Genomic DNA, 19611 nt, shown 5'->3' on the forward strand with positions numbered 1-19611 from the left:
TCCAACACCACAGTTCAAAACCATCAATTCTTCGGCACTCAGCCTTCTTCACAGTCCAACTCTCACATCCATACATGACCACTGGAAAAACCACAGCCTTGACTAGACAAACCTTTGTTGGCAAAATAATGTCTCTGCTTTTCAATGTGCTATCTAGGTTGGTCATAACTTTCCTTCCAAGGAGTAAGTGTCTTTTAATTTCATGGCTGCAGTCACCATCTGCAGTGATTTTGGAGCCCAAAAAAATAAAGTCTGACACTGTTTCCCCATCTATTTCCCATGAAGTGATGGGACCAGATGCCATGATCTTCGTTTTCTGAATGTTGAGCTTTAAGCCAACTTTTTCACTCTCCTCTTTCACTTTCATCAAGAGTCTTTTTAGTTCCTCTTCACTTTCTGCCATAAGGGTGGTGTCATCTGCAGCTTGTCTTGTATTTTTGCCAGAGTACAGGATCATACCACCTGTAAATTGCAATAAATAACTAGATTAAAAATCCAACCAAACCATGGCCCCTCAATACTCAACACACACACAAACACACAGACACAGTTGAAGTAGAAGAGGAAAAAATTCCTTATTTCCACTCTTCTATGTCAAAGCAACACAGTGATTATGGCACATGACTTGAAAGAGTAAAATGCATCCATTTCTCAGGAGTCTGTCCTGCTAGACAGACTCTATTTGATAGTTCTCTCTTTGTTATCTGTAACATAAAATCCCTAAGGAAATAAATTTAGTTTTCACTATTTTATGAATGTTTCACATAGTAAAATAACTGGCATCCTGAACTTGTCAATTCTTCTATACATTAGATTTAATAACTTCTTCCTCTGAAAGCTCAGTATTGGGGACTAAAAATTAACTGACATAAACTATTTCTTCTGAAAAAATTAATTTAGGAGTGTTTCACAGTATATACAAGGTTGCTTTGCAGAGTAGAGTTACTCTGAATTGTATTACAGAATTTCTCTGATTATAAACATAGTAATATCTGATTTATTTTCTAGAGGACAAATGTATCTAATTTTTAATCATCAAATTTAATGGTCATATTAAGATGGAAACTAAAGGGGCAGTAGGTCATAAATCAGAATTGTATACAAATGTAAACATATCAAACCTTTATTTTCATATGTTTTCATGTCTATTGCCATGAATTAATGTGAGTTGTTATAGAAACAGCTTATTTTAATTAACTTTGTATTAACTATTTTAAAAAGTGCAGACCACTATGATAATTTCATACTCCTAATATGTTTACAAATTGATTTTTTTCCAAATAAGATAAAATAGAGGTAATCTAAATTAAAAAAAATTATTTCTGCTTGATATCCACTAAAAACATGGCTCAGCACTTGGTGAGTTCTGTATTATAATACATCTAAGAATATTTTTAATAGATATTAAGAATTAAGCATAAAGTTATAAATTCCAAGTTTAGTAAATCCAAATCGCCTTTTTAATTTTTTCCTTTATTTTCCTTTAGAACCTAAAATAACTCGTCCTCCCATAAATGTAAAAATAATAGAAGGATTAAAGGCAGTTCTACCATGTACTACAATGGGCAATCCCAAACCATCAGTGTCATGGATCAAGGGGGACAGTGCCCTCAGGGTAAGTGATGATTATGTTAAAACATGTATACACAACATATTTGCAAATGCAACAATCCTTTGCAAATTCAGTCACACACTTACAAACTTCTAGTATAAAATATTTTCCATGTACAACATTTTAACCAAACCTAAATATTTTAACCAAATCTAAATATTTTCCATGTACAATATTGTAACCAAAACTATATATATGCAAATTATAAGGCATTCCAGTTGGGGCTGAGTAGGAGAGAAAAGAGACAGGGACCAGTAGTGTTAAGGATGATAAAAGAGGCAGAGCAAAGCTAAACTAGAGTCTTCTTTGTTGGTCAGTTGGTTGGTATTTGAATCATTTATTTTTTTTAACATTGAATCTTTGAGACTCAAGAGATTTTTTTTTTTAAAAAGGAACTAAGCTTCAAGTTTTAAACCTGATAAATAGCTTCTAGAAGGACAGAGAAAGAAATGAGATTTGGAAGAAGAGGAAGGAGAATATTCTGGAGTAAAGTTAGAGCATCAAGACTCAAGACTGGTGACCTTGACAATGACCTCAATCATATACAGTAGTCAAACTTGAAATACATTATTCACATCCTTATTTTGTACTGCTTTTGTATGTTATACCTACATTTATTGATAAATTACTATTCTGCATCATCATTGTCTCTTTCCATCCTTGCATAATCTACTATGAACTCAGTGAGGTCACAGACAATATGTTTTTCATATAACTATACTCAGAGTATTCCATGGGGGATACATAGGTGTTGATCTCTATCAATTCATTGAAATACAACATAATGTCAATTAGCTTTGTTTTATTTAAAATAAAACAAATAATTTTCATTTTTATGATAATCTATATAGTTTTCTGGCTTTCCTTTTGTTATGTTTTCTACACTAAAAGAAGGAGTGGCTCTATATATACTACTGAATTTAGATCCCCAAAGAGAATATAGATGTAATATTTTAATTATAAAGGCCAGTCTTTGTATTTTCTGTAGTTTTCCAACTTTTAAAAGGATCCCACATAGGCAGTAAGTACGCTTGTTAAGAGCATTGCTTTTAATCAAACAAATTTAGGTGTGATATTTTTAGATATCAAATTCTAAAATAAGGCTTGTTGATTTAGGACATCCAATAAGCCTTGGGGTCCTCATGTATTGAAAGAAAATAAAAATAACTGTATCTTATGATATTGTTATTAAAATTTATTTTTATAAGGGAATCTTATACTATCTCATTTATTATTGTATGCTATCCATAATAAATGTCAAATAAATGTTAAAATAATATTTCTGATGAGTGAAAATGATGACCTGATGAAATATAGCAAATGTATCCTTGACAGACTCATGTTCATGCAAAATACCCATCTCTGGCAGGAAAATTCCCGGACTGCGGTTCTTGAATCTGGGAGCTTAAGGATTCATAATGTACAAAAGGAAGACGCAGGACATTATCGATGTGTGGCAAAAAACAGTCTTGGGACGGCATATTCCAAACTGGTGAAGCTGGAAGTGGAGGGTAAGGAGCTGTGTTTCTTCTCATGACGGTGTTAGCAGAAGGCCTCACGCTCTACTGTGAAGGCTGTACTTCATCTTGCAAAACAGACAGGCAGTATGGAGTTTAGGGCCCTCAATTATTAGGCCAGATATTAGGCCATCAAGTCAACACTCAAAAATTGAAAGGAGGGGGAAAAAGTTCCTTTGTTTAATAGGTCATATTCCATCTATAATCCGTCAATTGGCTGAAACAGACTATAGTACTAAAACAACAGGATACCGTTTTAGAATATCTTCCTGGCTTGGACAGCTCTCCCTTGTTTACCAATTTGAAGATACTCATCTTTCTCAGCATAAAAGATGTGTCTTAAAAATGTATCAAAAGAAAAATGTAACTTCCTTCCAGACTGTATTCTGTCAGAAAGGTTAAGAAAAATAAAATACTGACTCACAATGTATAACTCCGAATGGCCCTACTTCTATGAGTTATACTGTCAAGATATTTTACACTTTTTAAAATGTTCCTTGAAGTCAATTAATTCAACAGCTGGTTGTGAAAGACCTTCACTGAGAAATCAGAATCCAGATTGAGCTAGGGATTCTATCCATTTGGTCATCAGCTCCCTCTTGACCTGAAATTATATCAATTTTGCTTAAAAAGAGAAACTTTCCACATGCTAGGTGAGGAAACGGAGTGCAAAACTTTTTCCACCTTTTCCTGTTTTAAGCCTTAGAATCAACCTCTCTGGTTCTCAATTTTCTTATCTGCAAAGTGGGGTTTATTGTGTTTTCAGTGAGATAAGTCACTGGTAGTACTTAGCACAGTGTCTGGCCCTTTATAAACATTCAACAAATGTTGACTATAAGAATTATCACTTCCTTTTCTGCTTTACTGTTATCTGACCAATAAAGTGATTATCACACATTGACACAAATTATATTTCAATTGGGAAAGGTTTCGGTTTCCCCTAGCTTACCTTGATGTCACCTTTCTTTTAAGCCAAAATTGACCCCTTCCTACATTTCTTCCTTCTCAATCACAGTTTTCTATTAGCTCCTATAAGATTATCTTCATTGCCTAGCTAGATATTCTTACAGCTTTAACGATCTTAATTCTATTAACTGTTCATGGAAAGGAATACACTTGGAGGAAATTGTGGTTGTCAGACATAAAAAGGATATATTTTTAGCACAGCTGCTAGAATTTAATATCTTTTAATGATCAATGCTATTTAAAGCTCAGAATGCAACCACCACCTGATGTAACTCTCTGAGTGAAAATTAAACAAACATACAAACACATTTGGTCACACTTTCAGACACAGTGAATGTCTGCTTGGATTCAGTGTCTCCTTGGACTATGTGTGGAGGGACACAGAACAAATGTTAGCCATTTATAAACAATATCACGAAGATTTTTCTCTTCAAGGCATGAAATATGAGCCCTCTGATTCATGACATAAAACATTGATTGTTTAGGTTACTGTCTTCAAAGATAATGGAACAATTTGCTTTAGTTTCAGCCTAGAGAAAATTACCACCAATTTCATTAGTTGGAGTTCAATTACACAGCTTAGTCTTGCCTTACCATTTAGTTTTGTATCATGCCTGTCAGTAAAACTGAACGCTCTCCTTCCTAACATTTAAATAGTCCTGTTCATTGTGTTAACAGTTAATTTATGCAAGACATTTTATTCAAGTTGCTAGTACTAAAAGCTCATAATATCATTTAAAGGTACTTTACCAGGATGTAATAAGCTCATTTTAGCACACACGTCTATTTCTACTTTATTCTAGTCCCTATTAAAGTAGTCAATATACATGGAAACATGTGACATGCTTAGCACAACTGCTGGTATATACTATGCATTTAGTAAATAGCATCAGGTAAAATTATTACTATTAGAACATAAATATTGCAGCAAATCTGTTTGGGCTCTTGAAGCTCTGTGAGGTTGAGTGAGTGAAGTCGCTCAGTTGTATCCGACTCTTTGCAACCCCATGGACTGCGTGTAGCCTACCACGCTCCTCTGTCTATGGGACTTTCCAGGCAAGAGTACTGGAGTGGGTTGCCATTTTCTGTGAGGTTGGCTTCCACTTAAAGAAATAGTTGAGGCATGTCCAAGACATAACACAGACATGACCTATTTAAAAGAAGGGTCAATTAAACCAACAACTCGGAGCAGGTAAAAAGGCAACTAAGAAGTCACTGGAAGAATCCCAATATGCCTGCAAATGCCTGCTGTCTCGACAACCATGAGAGCTGAAGATGAAGCAGGGTCACTCAGGACAGATGATCATTTGTTACGTATTGTGTCAGTAACGCTGCAAATCAATTTAAGCAAATCAGAACAAGAGCCCTGTAAGAGCTATTTGATGTTGGGCTACATTTATGGCAAAGAGGTATGCCAGGAAAAGATAGGGTTTGTCTGCTATCATGAGCATCTAACGAGGTTAACCTTGCCAGTTTATACAGATTTGGTACAGTGTGTTCACTAAACCTTAGCAGCCATAATAACAGTGAAAGAAATACCCTTGGACATGGAAGTGAAGTTCCCTCTCTAGATTCCCATCCTCGGGCTGCTGGGTCACTGGAATGGCAATGTAAAGATATTTTAGGGACTTCTCTGGTGGTTCAGAAGTTAAGACTCTGTGCTCCCCATGCAAGGGCCTGGGTTTGATCCCTGGTCAGGGAACTAGATCGCACATGCAGCAACTAAGACCAAGCGCAGTCAAATAAATCAAAACAAAACAGGCTCTTTGCTATCCTATCTTATTAAAAAGGATTCTACCTTTCTGCCTTGCCTTAAAAGGTTCAAAGAGTGACATGCAAAATTACTGATGGAACAATACAGCTTAACCATGACCAAACATGGATATCTTTCTAAAAGGATGGACAATGTGATGTCTAACATTTTAAAACACTAAATGCTTTACAGGGATTATTTTATTTAATTTTCACTAATAGTCATTGAGGAAGGGCCTATCATTGTACCATTTTAGGAAACCGAGGAACACACAGGGTAACTAACTCACTCAAGGCTGCACAGATAGAGTCACCTAAGTAATGGAGTAATGCCAAGTACAGTCTGTTCCGTTAAATAACAGGAGAATCATGTGTGACATTGTCAAGATTAGGATCAGAATGGGGATGGAGCAAGAAGCCAAAATTCTGTGAATAAAGGAGAATGGGAGTTGAAGAAGAGAGATCGTAGATGTAGATTTATTTTTTCCCAATAAATGTGGCAGAGAAAAGAGATGAGTCCAAAAAGTGAGCAGTAGTTGGAGGCCTCGTTGGCACACAGGTAGTGTGGTTTTGCATAATTTCTCTTTTAAAAAAGATTGAAATGTTTTTTAAAAAATTGGCAATGTTAAAATATTAATGAGAAGGAACCCAGAGAGAAGAAAAATCTGAATATACAGGAAAGAGGCTGAATTTTCAAGGGGCTGTGGTGCTGGAGAAGGTAAAAGAATTCAGCAACACACGTTTTATGGGGGTGATCACATGACCCAGTTTTACCCTGTTCTGGGTTACACCTGTCATCCTAGAATAATTATTAATAGAGTCCTTCTTTTACTTTCAAAAATGTCCTGGCTTCAATGGTAAATTACATGATTATTGTGCTTAGACAGGAAAAAGAAACTTTCTTCCTTGTAATAGGGAGAGAGGAGAAAGGGGGTATATTCCGGTATAAATGAGTTCACAAATTAGGTGGATGGAATTTGAGAAAGCTCTGTTCTGATGGGTTCTGTTTCCTGTAGGAAGTAGGAAGTAAGATTATCTTCTGAAAATACTCCTTTAAAGGGGGGCAGAGGGATGAGGAGGTTTTTAAATAGCTGTGGGTAATGGGGGAGATGAGTCACAGGAAAACTAAGCTTGCTGGGCAACATGCAGATTTCAGCAGAGAACAGGACTAGGAATACGGACTGGCAGCAATTTGCTTCATTCTAGGTTTTTCCTGCAGGGTTGCACAGCAGTATAGGTATAAGTCAGAAAAAGTAGAAAGCCAAATCCAAAGGCAAAATATAAGCATTGGAGCTTTGCCAGGAAGGAAAAGGGGGCAAGAAAGTTGAGAATACTGTGAGAGAATGCTTGAAATGATGACTCACGGAATCTTTATGTACTAAATACACAGACCTGGGATCAAACACAGAGTTCCAGCGACATGATAGACAAGATAACATGAAAATCTTCCTACTACAAACATTCAGAAATGCCAGCTTAGTTGTATAACTCATAAGGAAACAATGTAAATTTTCTGAAGTCAGGAATGAATAGAAATTTGAAAACCAGAGCAGTAAGATCACAGGGTGGTTGGACCTCGTCCTCCATGTAATGAGACAGGTGCCCATTTCTTTAATGTGTAAGGTCAGCTTTTAAGATTCTTAAAGGGACAGAAGTCAAAGTCTCTGGCCCCTGTGAAGTGGCATTGATACCCTTGTATAAAGCTGAGAACCACAGAAGTTAAAATGTAGGCCAGCAAAACTCTACCCATCAACAAAGAAAGGCAATACAGAGGCTTGTCTATCTCTCCATAAGAAGAAAAAAGAAGTTTTCTTATGAATGAATATCCAACACTCAGAACTATATCTCAATTATACTTGATTTTGAATTCATGTTGCCAGCACAGCCAGTTTAGAAATCCCTAGCTAGAGAAATTAACATAAAAACTAGTCCTAGGTCTTCCAAAGAAAACATAGAGATGGCCAACAGGCACATGAAAAGATGCTCAACATTGCTAATTAATACAGAAATAGAAATCAAAACCACAATGAGGTACCACCTCACATTGGTCAGAATGTCTGTTATCAGAACGTCTACAAATAATTAAGTCTAGAGTAGGTGTGGAGAAAAGTGAACCCTACTATGCTGTTGAGGGAAATGTAAATTGGTGCAGCTACTATGGAGAAAGAGTATGGAGTTTCCTTAAAAAAACTAAAAATAGAACTATTATATGATTCAGCAATCCCACTCCAGGGCATGTATCCAGAAAAAATGAAAACTCCAATGTGAAAAGATGCACCCCAACATTCATAGCAGCACTTTTACAATAACCAAGACATGGAAGCAACCCCAAGTGCCCATAAACAAATAATTGGCTTAAGAAAATGTGGTATATATATACTGGAATATTACCTGACTATAAAAAAGAATGAAATAATTGTCATTTGCAGTAACATGGATCTGCTGCTGCTGCTAAGTCGCTTCAGTTGTGTCCGACTCTGTGCGACCCCATAGACGGTAGCCCACCAGGCTCCCCCGTCCCTGGGACTCTCCAAGCAAGAACACCGGAGTGGGTTGCCATTTCCTTCTCCAATGCGTGAAAGTGAGAAGTGAAAGTGAAGTCGCTCAGTCGTGTCCGACTCTTAGCGACCCCATGGACTGCAGCCCACCAGGCTCTTCCATCCATGGGATTTTCCAGGCAAGAGTACTGGAGTGGGGTGCCATTGCCTTCTCCGAACATGGATCTAGAGAATATTATACTTAGTGAGGTTAAGTCAGACAGAGAAAGATAAGCACTATATGTGAAATCTAAAATATAATACAAATGAATCTACATACAAACAGAAACAGATTCACTGACACAGAAAACAAATTTATTGTTAAAAAAAGGGGGAGAAGGAGGGAAGGAGGGACAAATTAGGAGTATGGGATTAACAAACTACATAAAATAGATAAGCAACGGGATTCACTGTACTGCATAGGGGAATTACATTCAGTATCTTTAACCTATAATGGAATATAATCTGGAAAAAAATAACTGAATCACTTTGCTGTACACCTTAAACTAATACAATATTGTAAATAAACTATAATTTAAAGGAAAAAAATTAGTCTCAGGTCAAAAATTTAACAACAAAAAAGCTGAAAAACAAAACACTTTACACCGGTTAGGGTTTAGATTAAGCCATACTGAGGATGCATTCACAATGCAAAATTATCACATCCACAGGAAAAAACTTGCCTTGAGTGAGAGGTAGCTAACACAATATGTAAAGAGATTTAAGCCCCAGGAAATCCAATTAACAACACAATATAATAAATACTCTCAAATGAATATGTTAAAACGAAACACACAAAAGGAGGAACAACAAAAAAGAAAAATACATTAGGAAGAAGAAAGGCAAGTCTGATAAAGAATTAAATATAATTTTAACAAGTGAAAAATATAAAGACTAAAGTTAAAATTCAGTGGATGGATAATGGTATATTACCCAAAGTAAGATTATCACAAAATTGTTTATAATAGCAAATTTTTAAATATAATTTAAATTTGCATCAATAAGAGGCTGACATTATGTGATGAAGTTCGTGTGGACCATTAAAAAGGATGAGATCAATCTATAAGTAGTAACTTCTATAACTATCCACCATATATGTAATTTGGGTATGTTTCCTATCTCTGAATTTCAGTTTCCTCATCTCTAAAACAGGGGTAAAAATAGCAGCTACCTCTTACATTGTTGTAGCGACTACATGAATTATTACCGGCACACAGAAAGCATGATATAATTATCGGCTGTCTTTATAACAATTAATACTTATATAGTGCTTACCATGTACAGTGAAAAAGAAAATAAAAGTTGCTCAATCGTGTCTGACTCTTTGCAACCATATACAAGGCACTATCTTATTTCTTTAGAAATATTAACCCATTAGAACTATTAATGTGCTCATAAATAAAAAAAGTAAGTCAAAGAACAGTATGGTATATATTATACATTGGGCTTCCCTGGTGGCTCAGCTGGTAAAGAATCTGCCTGCAATGTGGGAAACCCGAGTTCGATCCCGGGGTTGGGAAGATTCCCTGGAGAAGGGAACGGCTACTCCCTCCAGTATTCTGGCCTGAAGAACTCCATGGACTGTATAGTCCCTGGGGTTGCAAAGAGTCAGACACGACTGAGCGACTTTCACTTTCACGCACTGGAGTGGAAGTAGCAGATTGTTAGCTGTCATCATCTCTGCATACAGAATTCCACGAGGGGTGGTTACCTTCCATCATGCACTTTCTATAGCTTTAGACTTTCTGAACTTTTATACAGAGACCTTTATAACTACAGAGAATGAAAGCTTGCATTTATGCTTCGGAAAAAATTACTTCTTCCAAATATACTATTTTAATCAAGTGACATCAACCTTTCTGTTCATTGGTTTGATATACTATTTTTGTAGTTCTGTTGCTCCATTCTGCTTTAGAACAAATTCAGGGATGGAAAAAGTTTTGTCAAAGGCAATTGATTCCTATATTGATTAGATATTCACTACACTGGGGTATTGAACCAAAGAATGTTCAGGGTGGGGTCATAATAAACAGAACATGGAAATTGCCATTTCCTTAGGGAAGGAATTAATCCATAAAGACAGCAAGTTGAGAAAGTAAGGGAACCAATCAGATGGAAGTGGAAAGTTTCAGAGAGTGGCAGCTGCAGTGAATTCTCTTCTCATTTGACTCTTCTTTCTTACTTATGAGCAGAAACCTAAAATTTATGATTCTATAGTGGCTTGGAGGATCCCATTTGGGTTCTGATTTCTCAATGAACATCTTCTACACTTGGTTAGGTGTTATTGATTCATAGGTAAAATAAAGGTAAGTTTCCATAGAAAAGTGAAGTACTCCTGGGTGAGAACTATATAGGTATGTTGACTTGCCCTTGGTAGGAAAGTCTTTGGTTTCCCAGATCCCATATTCATCTGGAAGGCAGAAAAGAGATGTCAACCTCACGACCATGGAGGCTCTTCCCCTGGAAACGTTAACCCATCTCTCAGGTACCTCTGTGACAACGGGCTTTAGGACAGACCTCGTGGCAGGATAGATGAGGGCCAGAGAAATATGAAACATATCATGTTTCATAGAAAGTTCCATTTGCTAAGTGCTCATTTTAAAATATTTTACCATATTTGGAGTGAATTTCCAGCCATTGGTTTCTTACAAGCATTGGCTAATTTCTTGTTTCTTTATCATGCATTTCAATATATCAGGAATTGGGATTTGTCTTACCCAGCTTAAAGGCAATCCTACCTCATTTGTGGCTTCTGCCCTTTAGCTAAGAAGGTTCCTTAGCTGTCTCCAAATATGAGAATGAATATACAATTATAGAACAAAGATAAATCAATCATATTTCCCAGAAAGACTTCCTTATATTTAATTTCAAATATTGCTTCTGTTGAGATCACTTCTTTTAATTAGTTCCTCACAGAGGTAAAAATATCTTTTTCACCAGCATAATTCCATGTAGCCTCACCCCCACTTGCCACCTCTGAACAAAGATTCTTACTGCATTAGTTTTGTTTGATTGAAAATGGACAAAGTAACTTCTCAGGGCCCTGTAGAAAAAATTACCTTCTAAGTCAAGAGGCAGTCTTGTCTCTCTTTCCAACCTACTTCATGTTCTATCTTAGGCATGTGAGCATCCAAAGAATGATTCATATCATTTCTCCTACGTGTCTTTAACTAAAACAGTTTTCCCCTGAGTACTCCCAAGTACTCAGTATGCCCGAGTACTCCAGAGCACTCAGTACTCCTGAGTACTCAGTGGCAGAGTGATACCACCTTGAGGTATGATGGTTTGAGTGATGGAGCTGGAGTTATCAAGGAGAGGCTGCCATCAAGGGAGGCTATGAATGACCTCTGAAGTACCAGAGTCTTATTTTACTTCCGGATTTTGACCTGAGGGATATGCTTCCTTTAAAACATATGTTTCATAAATATCGCAGAAATTAAATATGTTTAAGATGATAATATAATTAGTCTTTTTATAGACAGAATGATTATTGTTTTGAGATTTTTTTAATCATTAGGAAAGATCTATTTAAAAAATTACAAATAGCTAATTTTCTTATATTTCCCCCACAGTCTTACATATATCCCTCAGACTTCCCTTATATCCTTCAATTTAATTATTATGAAATGATTTACTTATTTGGAGATGAGCACTGATCTTATGCATTCTGTGAATATAACATTCAGACAAATCAAGCTTTGTGTGTAGAAACTGGCTAAGTGTAGAAGACTTGAAATCCCAGTTAAAATAGATGGGATATTGGAATGGATTGGGCTTCCTGGTGATGGCATTTTCTATTACTACCTCGTTTTCCCTTGGAGCTTTAAGCCATTAAGGAAAAGATTGGGCAGAAGAGAGGCTAAAACCAAGGGTTCTCAGTCAGTGACCACCAGCGGGAAGAGGGTAGTCGGCACCAGTACAAAGCTGCAGATGAGAGCCCTAGAAGCAGATCTAGAAGAGAACAGAACCTGTCTAGGTCGAGGGTTATTGTAGGCTCCTCTAATGTTTAAACAACTCCTTGTTTGCAGGAGGCCTCAAAAATAGACCCATGTCTCCACACCTGGGAGAGGCATTTTGGGGAGTAAGAAGGAAAGGTGAGCCACCTGGCAAATTTAATTGGCTCCCATGCAAGAGTTCTCAACACTGGTCAGGGTGCCTTATTGCTTCTGTCTGTCCCTTTCTCTGCAGTCTGAAAAGCTTCACCGTATATCCTTAGGAATAACTTGCTCTGTGGGAAGCTTCTGTTGTTGATTTTTTACAGACATACACAGTATATAAAATAAGTAGAATTCTAAAAGACCAAACAAATACATATCTATACATGATGACCCCGAGGCAAATGTCAAGAGATCTAAAAGATCAGGACTGTTTTCAGAAATGTTAGACTTCTGTCCATCTTCTTTGCCAGAGATCAGATTTTCTTACTGCATCTAGAAAAGTGGAAGTGAACATGTAATGTTTACACACATCTGATTGCCTTTTTCCTTTGTTTATGCTGCAGCTCTTAATATGACAAATGCCACAGAGAGAGGTATTTAAACCCCCAGTGTGTGCTGTGCTCTCAGTGATTGCAGTTTTAATAGAATTTGCAGTGACCCTGCTCCCGGCATCAGTTCTATCTTTTTGATGCCACTAACGGGTTTGATTTGCTGTCATGATTACACTGTGCATTTAAAAACCAAAGAAAAGATAGAGGCATAAACCTTTGAAATTCCTGGGGGCTATCATAGGGAAAATTAAATTTGCATGATTAATAGGGTGCATGCTCTCAGAAAAGGGTTTGACCCATTGATTTCCACTTTAGGGGAGATTATGCTGCATTCTCATCTGAAAAGTTCTGTAGTGCTTTCAAGAAAACAATGGTAACGTGGTCCTTTATTTGAAGAGTTGTCAGTAATGTTCTCTAAGGATAAGAAAGTTGTATGATTATGCACTGAACATATAATCAGCCAGTTCAGTTCAGTTGCTCAGTCGTGTCCGACTCTTTGCGACCCCATGAATCGCAGCACAGCAGGCCTCCCTGTCCATCACCAACTCCCGGAGTTCACCCAGACTCAGGTCCATCGAGTCAGTGATGCCATCCAGCCATCTCATCCTCTGTTGTCCCCTTCTCCTCCTGCCCCCAATCCCTCCCAGCATCAGAGTCTTTTCCAGTGAGTCAACTCTTCGCATTAGGTGGCCAAAGTACTGGAGTTTCAGCTTCAGCATCATTCCCTCAAAAGAAATCCTAGGGCTGATCTCCTTCAGAATGGACTGGTTGGATCTCCTTGCAGTCCAAGGGACTCTCAAGAGTCTTCTCCAACACCACAGTTCAAAAGCATCAATTCTTCGGTGCTTAGCCTTCTTCATAGTCCAACTCTCACATCCATACATGACCACAGGAAAAACCATAGCCTTGACTAGACGGACCTTTGATGGCAAAGTAATATCTCTGCTTTTCAATATGCTATCTAGGTTGGTCATAACTTTCCTTCCAAGGAGTAAGCGTCTTTTAATTTCATGGCTGCAATCACCATCTGCAGTGATTTTGGAGCCCAAAAGAATAAAGTCTGACACTGTTTCCACTGTTTCCCCATCTATTTCCCATGAAGTGATGGGACCAGATGCCATGATCTTCATTTTCTGAATGTTGAGCTTTAAGCCAACTTTTCCACTCTCCTCCCTCACTTTCATCAAGAGGCTTTTTAGTTCCTCTTCACTTTCTGCCATAAGGGTGGTGTCATCTGCATATCTGAGGTTATTGATATTTCTCCCGGCAACCTTGATTCCAGCTTGTGTTTCTTCCAGGTAAAGAACAGTTAGATTCTCTTCAATTGCTCTGAATAAAAAATGTGCTTCAAAGATTTATCTTCAGCTGTTTAAGATAATAGAACTGATATAATGTAGACAGTATATTGTTTGAAATGAAATTGAAAAGTTAAGGAACTTAGTATACTGGCTAATAACATAGGCTCTAGATTGTAGAAACTGTCTGGACTCCAGAGTCTAGAGCAGGTGCTAAGTTCATATCCTGGCTCCAGCATTTACCACTTGTGTAACTTCAGGTAGGTTACTTCCTTTCATAGTGCCTCAGGTACCCTACCCACAAAATAAGGTGAACACTATGTCCTACCCCATAAGTTGCAAAAGGATAAACCCAAATACTACATTTAAAGCTCTTACAAGAGTGCTTGGCACAGAGTAATCACTCACATAATGGTCATCAATGTAGTTCTAGGACTAATGAAACTTTAGTACAACAAAAGCAATGACTTAAGCACTTGGGAAGACATTTACAGCTCTTTATTTCACATGCCATCTTCATCTTTGAGGTAGAAGCAATGAAGTTCAATTGCAAAAACTAAATTTTTATTTAAAATAGAGTTGATGTTTTATTAACTTTGGTTTTATTAGAAGAGTAACCAAACACTGTAAAACCTGAAAGGGGCCCTAGAAGTTACAGCTCAATCCCCTAATTTTCAGTTAATGAAACTTGAGACCAGAAAAATGATTACTTTGCCCAAGTTAGCCAAGAACAAGGATGGCTTACCCCCTAAACCAGGACATCTTTCATAACCCCATTCTTGAGTCTTTTCCTTCTCTATGTTTATGTTACACAGATGAGAATTCTGGAGCATTGACATGCTTTAGCATCAGATAGACCAGAGTGTTAGTTCTGACTCTGCCACTTACTAGTTATGTGAGGTTGGGTAATTTATGTCACCTCTTTGAGTCTATTTCCTCTTTGTGAAATGGGTGCAATATGACCTGCAGCATAGGGTTCTTAAAAGGAGCTGGGATACCATGTAGATGCTGTATGTGTCTACCAGCTCTTTGATAAATACTGACTGCTATCGGTATTGTTGTCTGCTGTTTACATTGTTATGAAGCTGGACGACTTCTATCCAGAGAATATTGCTGGTTAGTCTTCTCAAGTTTCAGAAACAGAATGTCAACATTACCAACTGCTTCTCTTGCTTCCAAAGAATATAAATCTCCTCTCAATCAGCAATGCTTTGTCCCTGCATTCTTGATACTTGTTAGAGATTAATAACTTTGGTTTAGCCCTATTGTGACAAGTGACATAAGGATGCTTATCTTAGGTGCTATATGAAGATATGCCTTTACCAGCAAACTGGAAAGAGGCTATATAGAATCAGCATGTCCCCTACCCAGATAGTGTAACCACATGAAAGTCATGCACAGGCTTGGTGCAATATCCCAAGCTTACATCATATTTTGCTCACTACAGAAATCGCTGTTTGCCAAAAACCTTCTTGAAAATATTGATCATTCCATCACTCACTGCTCTGAAAAACATCTTAAGTGAGAAACTGCTTTAAATTTTTTTTCTGCCTGGGGAGAAAATAAATGGTCTCTCTTGAGAAACTGGCCTTTTGCTCTCCTTCCTGTAGTGAGAACTGTATACTTTATTTTTTGCCCTACCTTGCATGTTTTTCAGAATCCAATTTGAAGCTTGGTCATAATATTTGTTCCACTAAACCAACAAGAGGTCTCCTTTTCTTGAGATGAACGTGTTGTTATTTAATTTACTGTCACATCATTGATTACGCTCACTTCAAAACCCTCTATGGAAAGAGATGGAAATAACTAAGTTGATGGACTGATGGAACCCTTGAAGGTAGTGGTTTTCAAGCATCAGTGCACATGAGAAGGAACCACAGATTTTCTTAAAAGGCACAGCTCTAGGTTGCATTTCCCAGAGACTCAGACCTGATGGGTCTCTGTTAAGGCCTTTTAACAACCTCCCAGATGATCCTCACATAGGTAGTCTATGAACCACACTTCAAGAAACATTGCTTTAAGAATTTCTACCTGGAATGTCTTTATTCCAGAGGAAAGCTTAACAATTCAAGGACAGAGTAAGCTTATTCAGAATTTGCATGATAAATATTAGGATAGCTTCAAATTTATTCATTTGTTGAGTGCTTACTATATTCCACAAAAAGAGGGAAATCCAAGGATACAGGGGATTCCCTGGTAGCTCAGCTGGTAAAGAATCTGCCTGCAATGCAGGAGACCCCAGTTCGATTCCTGGGTTGGCAAGATACCCTGGAGAAAGGATAGGCCACCCACTCCAGTATTCTTGGGCTTCCCTGGTAGCTCAGCTTGTAAAGAATCTGCCTGCAAAGCAGGAGACCTGGGTTCGATCCCTGGGTTGGGAAGATCCTCTGGTGGAGGATGGCACGGCAACCCACTCCAGTATTCTTGCCTGGAGAATCCTCATGGACAGAGGAGCATGGCAGGCTGCAGTCCATGGGGTCACAAAGAGTCAGACACAACTGAGCGACTAAACACACAGCCCAAGGATACAGAGATAAATAAGACATGGTTCATTTATTGAAAAGTGTCCACATTTAGTGAGAAAGATAGGCATGCAAGCAAAGAATTACAATAATTAGAGTTCAATATATTTGCGACAATAGAAGTTTGGGCAAGATATACACGTAGGACAGCGGAGAGCGTGAGAGGTGAGGGAAAGCTTTGAGAAATGAGGTCCAATAGGGCTTTGACTGATGAACAGCAGCTCACGCTACACACCACACATCAGTGAGAGAGGGAAAGATGCAGATTTATCATGCAAGCATAGGCTGACACCGACTCCTAACTAGGAAGTCGAAGATGGTCTAGAGAGTTTGGTTAGTACCTACCAGAGGTGCTATGAAAACCAGAACGAGCTACAGTCTGACTCACAAGCTATTTGAGTTGATACTCTCTGTCATCTTTTGTTGGACATAATTTTAAAATGAGTCTATATCCACCATCTCATTGGTGTGGGAACCTACAGTTTGGAGGTTCTATGGTCCTATTGGGGTATCTAGAATTCCATTTCAAAGCCTACCAAAATGTTCCCAAACTGAGCCACTTGAGACAACCAGGATATTATGGTGTCACTTAAGATTAAAGTTATAACTACTGTTTCTTTTCCCATTTAAAATTTCTGGCTAGCTAATAAATAAATAAACGTTTTGAAAATTCTGGTTCTTATTAAACTTCAGCTTCTTTGCCTGCTGTCAGAGCTCAGGTATCTTCCTTTTCATAAGATTAGGTCCACATGTTATTTAAAAGTAAGCTAAGATTTTGATACATACACTGTGGTTATGTAAGATGTTAATGGGGCTTCCCAGGTGGCGCCAGTGGCAAAGAACCTGCCTGCCAATGCAGGAGGTGCAAGAGATTTGGGTTCGCTCCCTGGGTTGGGAAGATCCTCTAGAGTAGGAAATGGCACTCCACTCCAGAATTCTTGCCTGGAAAATTTCATGGACAGAAGAGCCTGGTGGGCTACAGTCCATGGGATCGCGAAGAGTCAGACACGACTGAGTATGCACACACTATGTGAGATGTTAACAGTGGAGGAAACTGCGTGAAGAGTACCTGGGGACTTTCTTTCCCTTCCTTGACAACTCTTCTGTAAATCTAAATTTATTCCCACATAAAAACGTTTGGAAAGGGTAAACTAAAAAAGGCTTCTGTCCTCATCATTAAGCAGTTTAGCATCTCCTCCCATTAAAACCAGAAAATAATTATTTTAAGAATGAAAAAAGGGAATCGGAGCCGAAATTCAACTTTTTTCTTGGCTTACAGTTAAACTTGTAATATATTTTTCAGGACCTTTTTAACAAAAATATTCTTAATAGCTGCTCTCGTTACATCTAGGACTGAAACCAAAACAAGTTGACTTCGTGTGGCTCTTGCCTGATTTCCTTGGTAAACACGTCTTACTCACAGTCATTATTCACCATCCATATTTACAAGCTAAGAAAATGTTATTATCTCAAAGGCCACAGAAATGTTCCCGACCCAAGCCACTTTAGAGAATAGGAATGTCACAGAGGCAGGCCAGCCTGATTATGAGGTGGGAGTCACTGTTTGTGAGCGTACTGTGGATGTTTTTTTAAAGGAGCTTGTGCTCCAATTCCTTCAGAGATGGAGCCACAGTGGATAAACCTCTTTATGCATTGCTCAGCTTCAAAGGGGACAGACATGTAAACAGTGGCAGCACAGCAGGATCAAGTTTCTTTGCTGTAGCCATCAAGAAGTCAGGAAAGGAAAATCAGGTACTTAGGTTTATCATTACTATTGTCAAGCTTTCTTTTAATGATTGGAAGACAAAAGAAGAATCTGTTCAGAAACAAAGTACCCCAGAGTCTCACTATGATTACTTTTCAACCACCCTTGAGCCACTTTTCTTTAAGTAAAAAAATTAAAAGTTAAAATGATCTTTCTTGTTCTCTGTGGTGGTTGTCTACTAACAGGCATCTCTGACTCCGTAATTCTGAAAACACAATGCTAGATGAGACATCTAACCTATTTAAGAATAGATTCAAATAGTCTAATATTGATTAGCATCTATGTTTTAAAATAGGATCTGAAGAATGAATTTCTCTTTCTGAGAGTGATTCTTCTCAGACAATTGAGGAAAGGATTTAAGCTCATGCTTTTAACACCTACAATATATGGGATGCTGCCTGCTAAGGAAGACTGAAATTTAAAATAAGATAAAATAGCCTTCTACCTTTGAAGTCAGTTGGAAGAACAGCTGTCGTCAGTCAGGAAGACACCATAGAGACAGAAACAGGAAGGAAGGAAGGGAAGGAGGGAGGGAAGAAGGGAGGGAGGAAGAGCAAGAGGAGATGGCTTCAAAGTCAGCCTTCAATACTTTCTAGCTATGTGTCAGTTGCTATATTAACTTCTTTGTACAGATCATTTTACTTAATCTTCTCCATAATCCTACAAGTTGGGGGTTGACAGGTTCTGCATTTTCTGCAGGAAGACACTGAAGTCCAGAGTAGCACAGATCGAACAGCTAGTAAGCAGTAGAGTGAGGACCCAAACTCAGAGCCGCCTGCCTGGTTTCCTATAAGGGGTACAGTACACAACTGAAAGGAAATATTATTTTGATTTCCCAATTTCTGATTATGTTCTTACAAAAAGTCCTAGAATGGTATTCTTACAGTACCAGATGGTTAGAGATTTTCTTAGGATATTGCCCAAGAAGAAAATTATAAATGTCATGCTACAAAAAGCAAATAATGTACTATTTCAGCCTCCATTGAGACTTCAAGTCTGAGTGGCCAAATTCCTGTTATTTCTTGACTTTCCTCATTCTTGCAGTTAGAAGGATGGAAATCATCTCACACGTGTGTCTGTTTTCTCTTCTGGTTTCATATCTTTCTTTCTGTAAGATCTACATGACCTGTATTAATTTACTAAATATATTCCTTTT

The 19611-nt window shown here is 37.8% G+C and overlaps 1 protein-coding gene across 3 annotated transcripts in view; it reads left to right on the plus strand.

Annotated features, from left to right (window-relative positions):
* Positions 1–19611, plus strand: part of MUSK (muscle, skeletal, receptor tyrosine kinase) — a 100301-nt gene that overhangs the window by 21619 nt on the left and 59071 nt on the right. For all 3 annotated transcript variants that reach the window (XM_010843562.1, XM_010843561.1, XM_010843563.1), the window contains exons 4-5: positions 1488–1615; positions 2982–3123. In XM_010843562.1, the coding sequence (XP_010841864.1) occupies positions 1488–1615; positions 2982–3123 (270 nt within the window). The remainder of the gene's footprint in view (positions 1–1487; positions 1616–2981; positions 3124–19611) is intronic.

Source organism: Bison bison, unplaced genomic scaffold (assembly GCF_000754665.1).
Source record: "Bison bison bison isolate TAMUID 2011002044 unplaced genomic scaffold, Bison_UMD1.0 scf7180017864183, whole genome shotgun sequence".
NCBI lineage: Eukaryota > Metazoa > Chordata > Mammalia > Artiodactyla > Bovidae > Bison > Bison bison.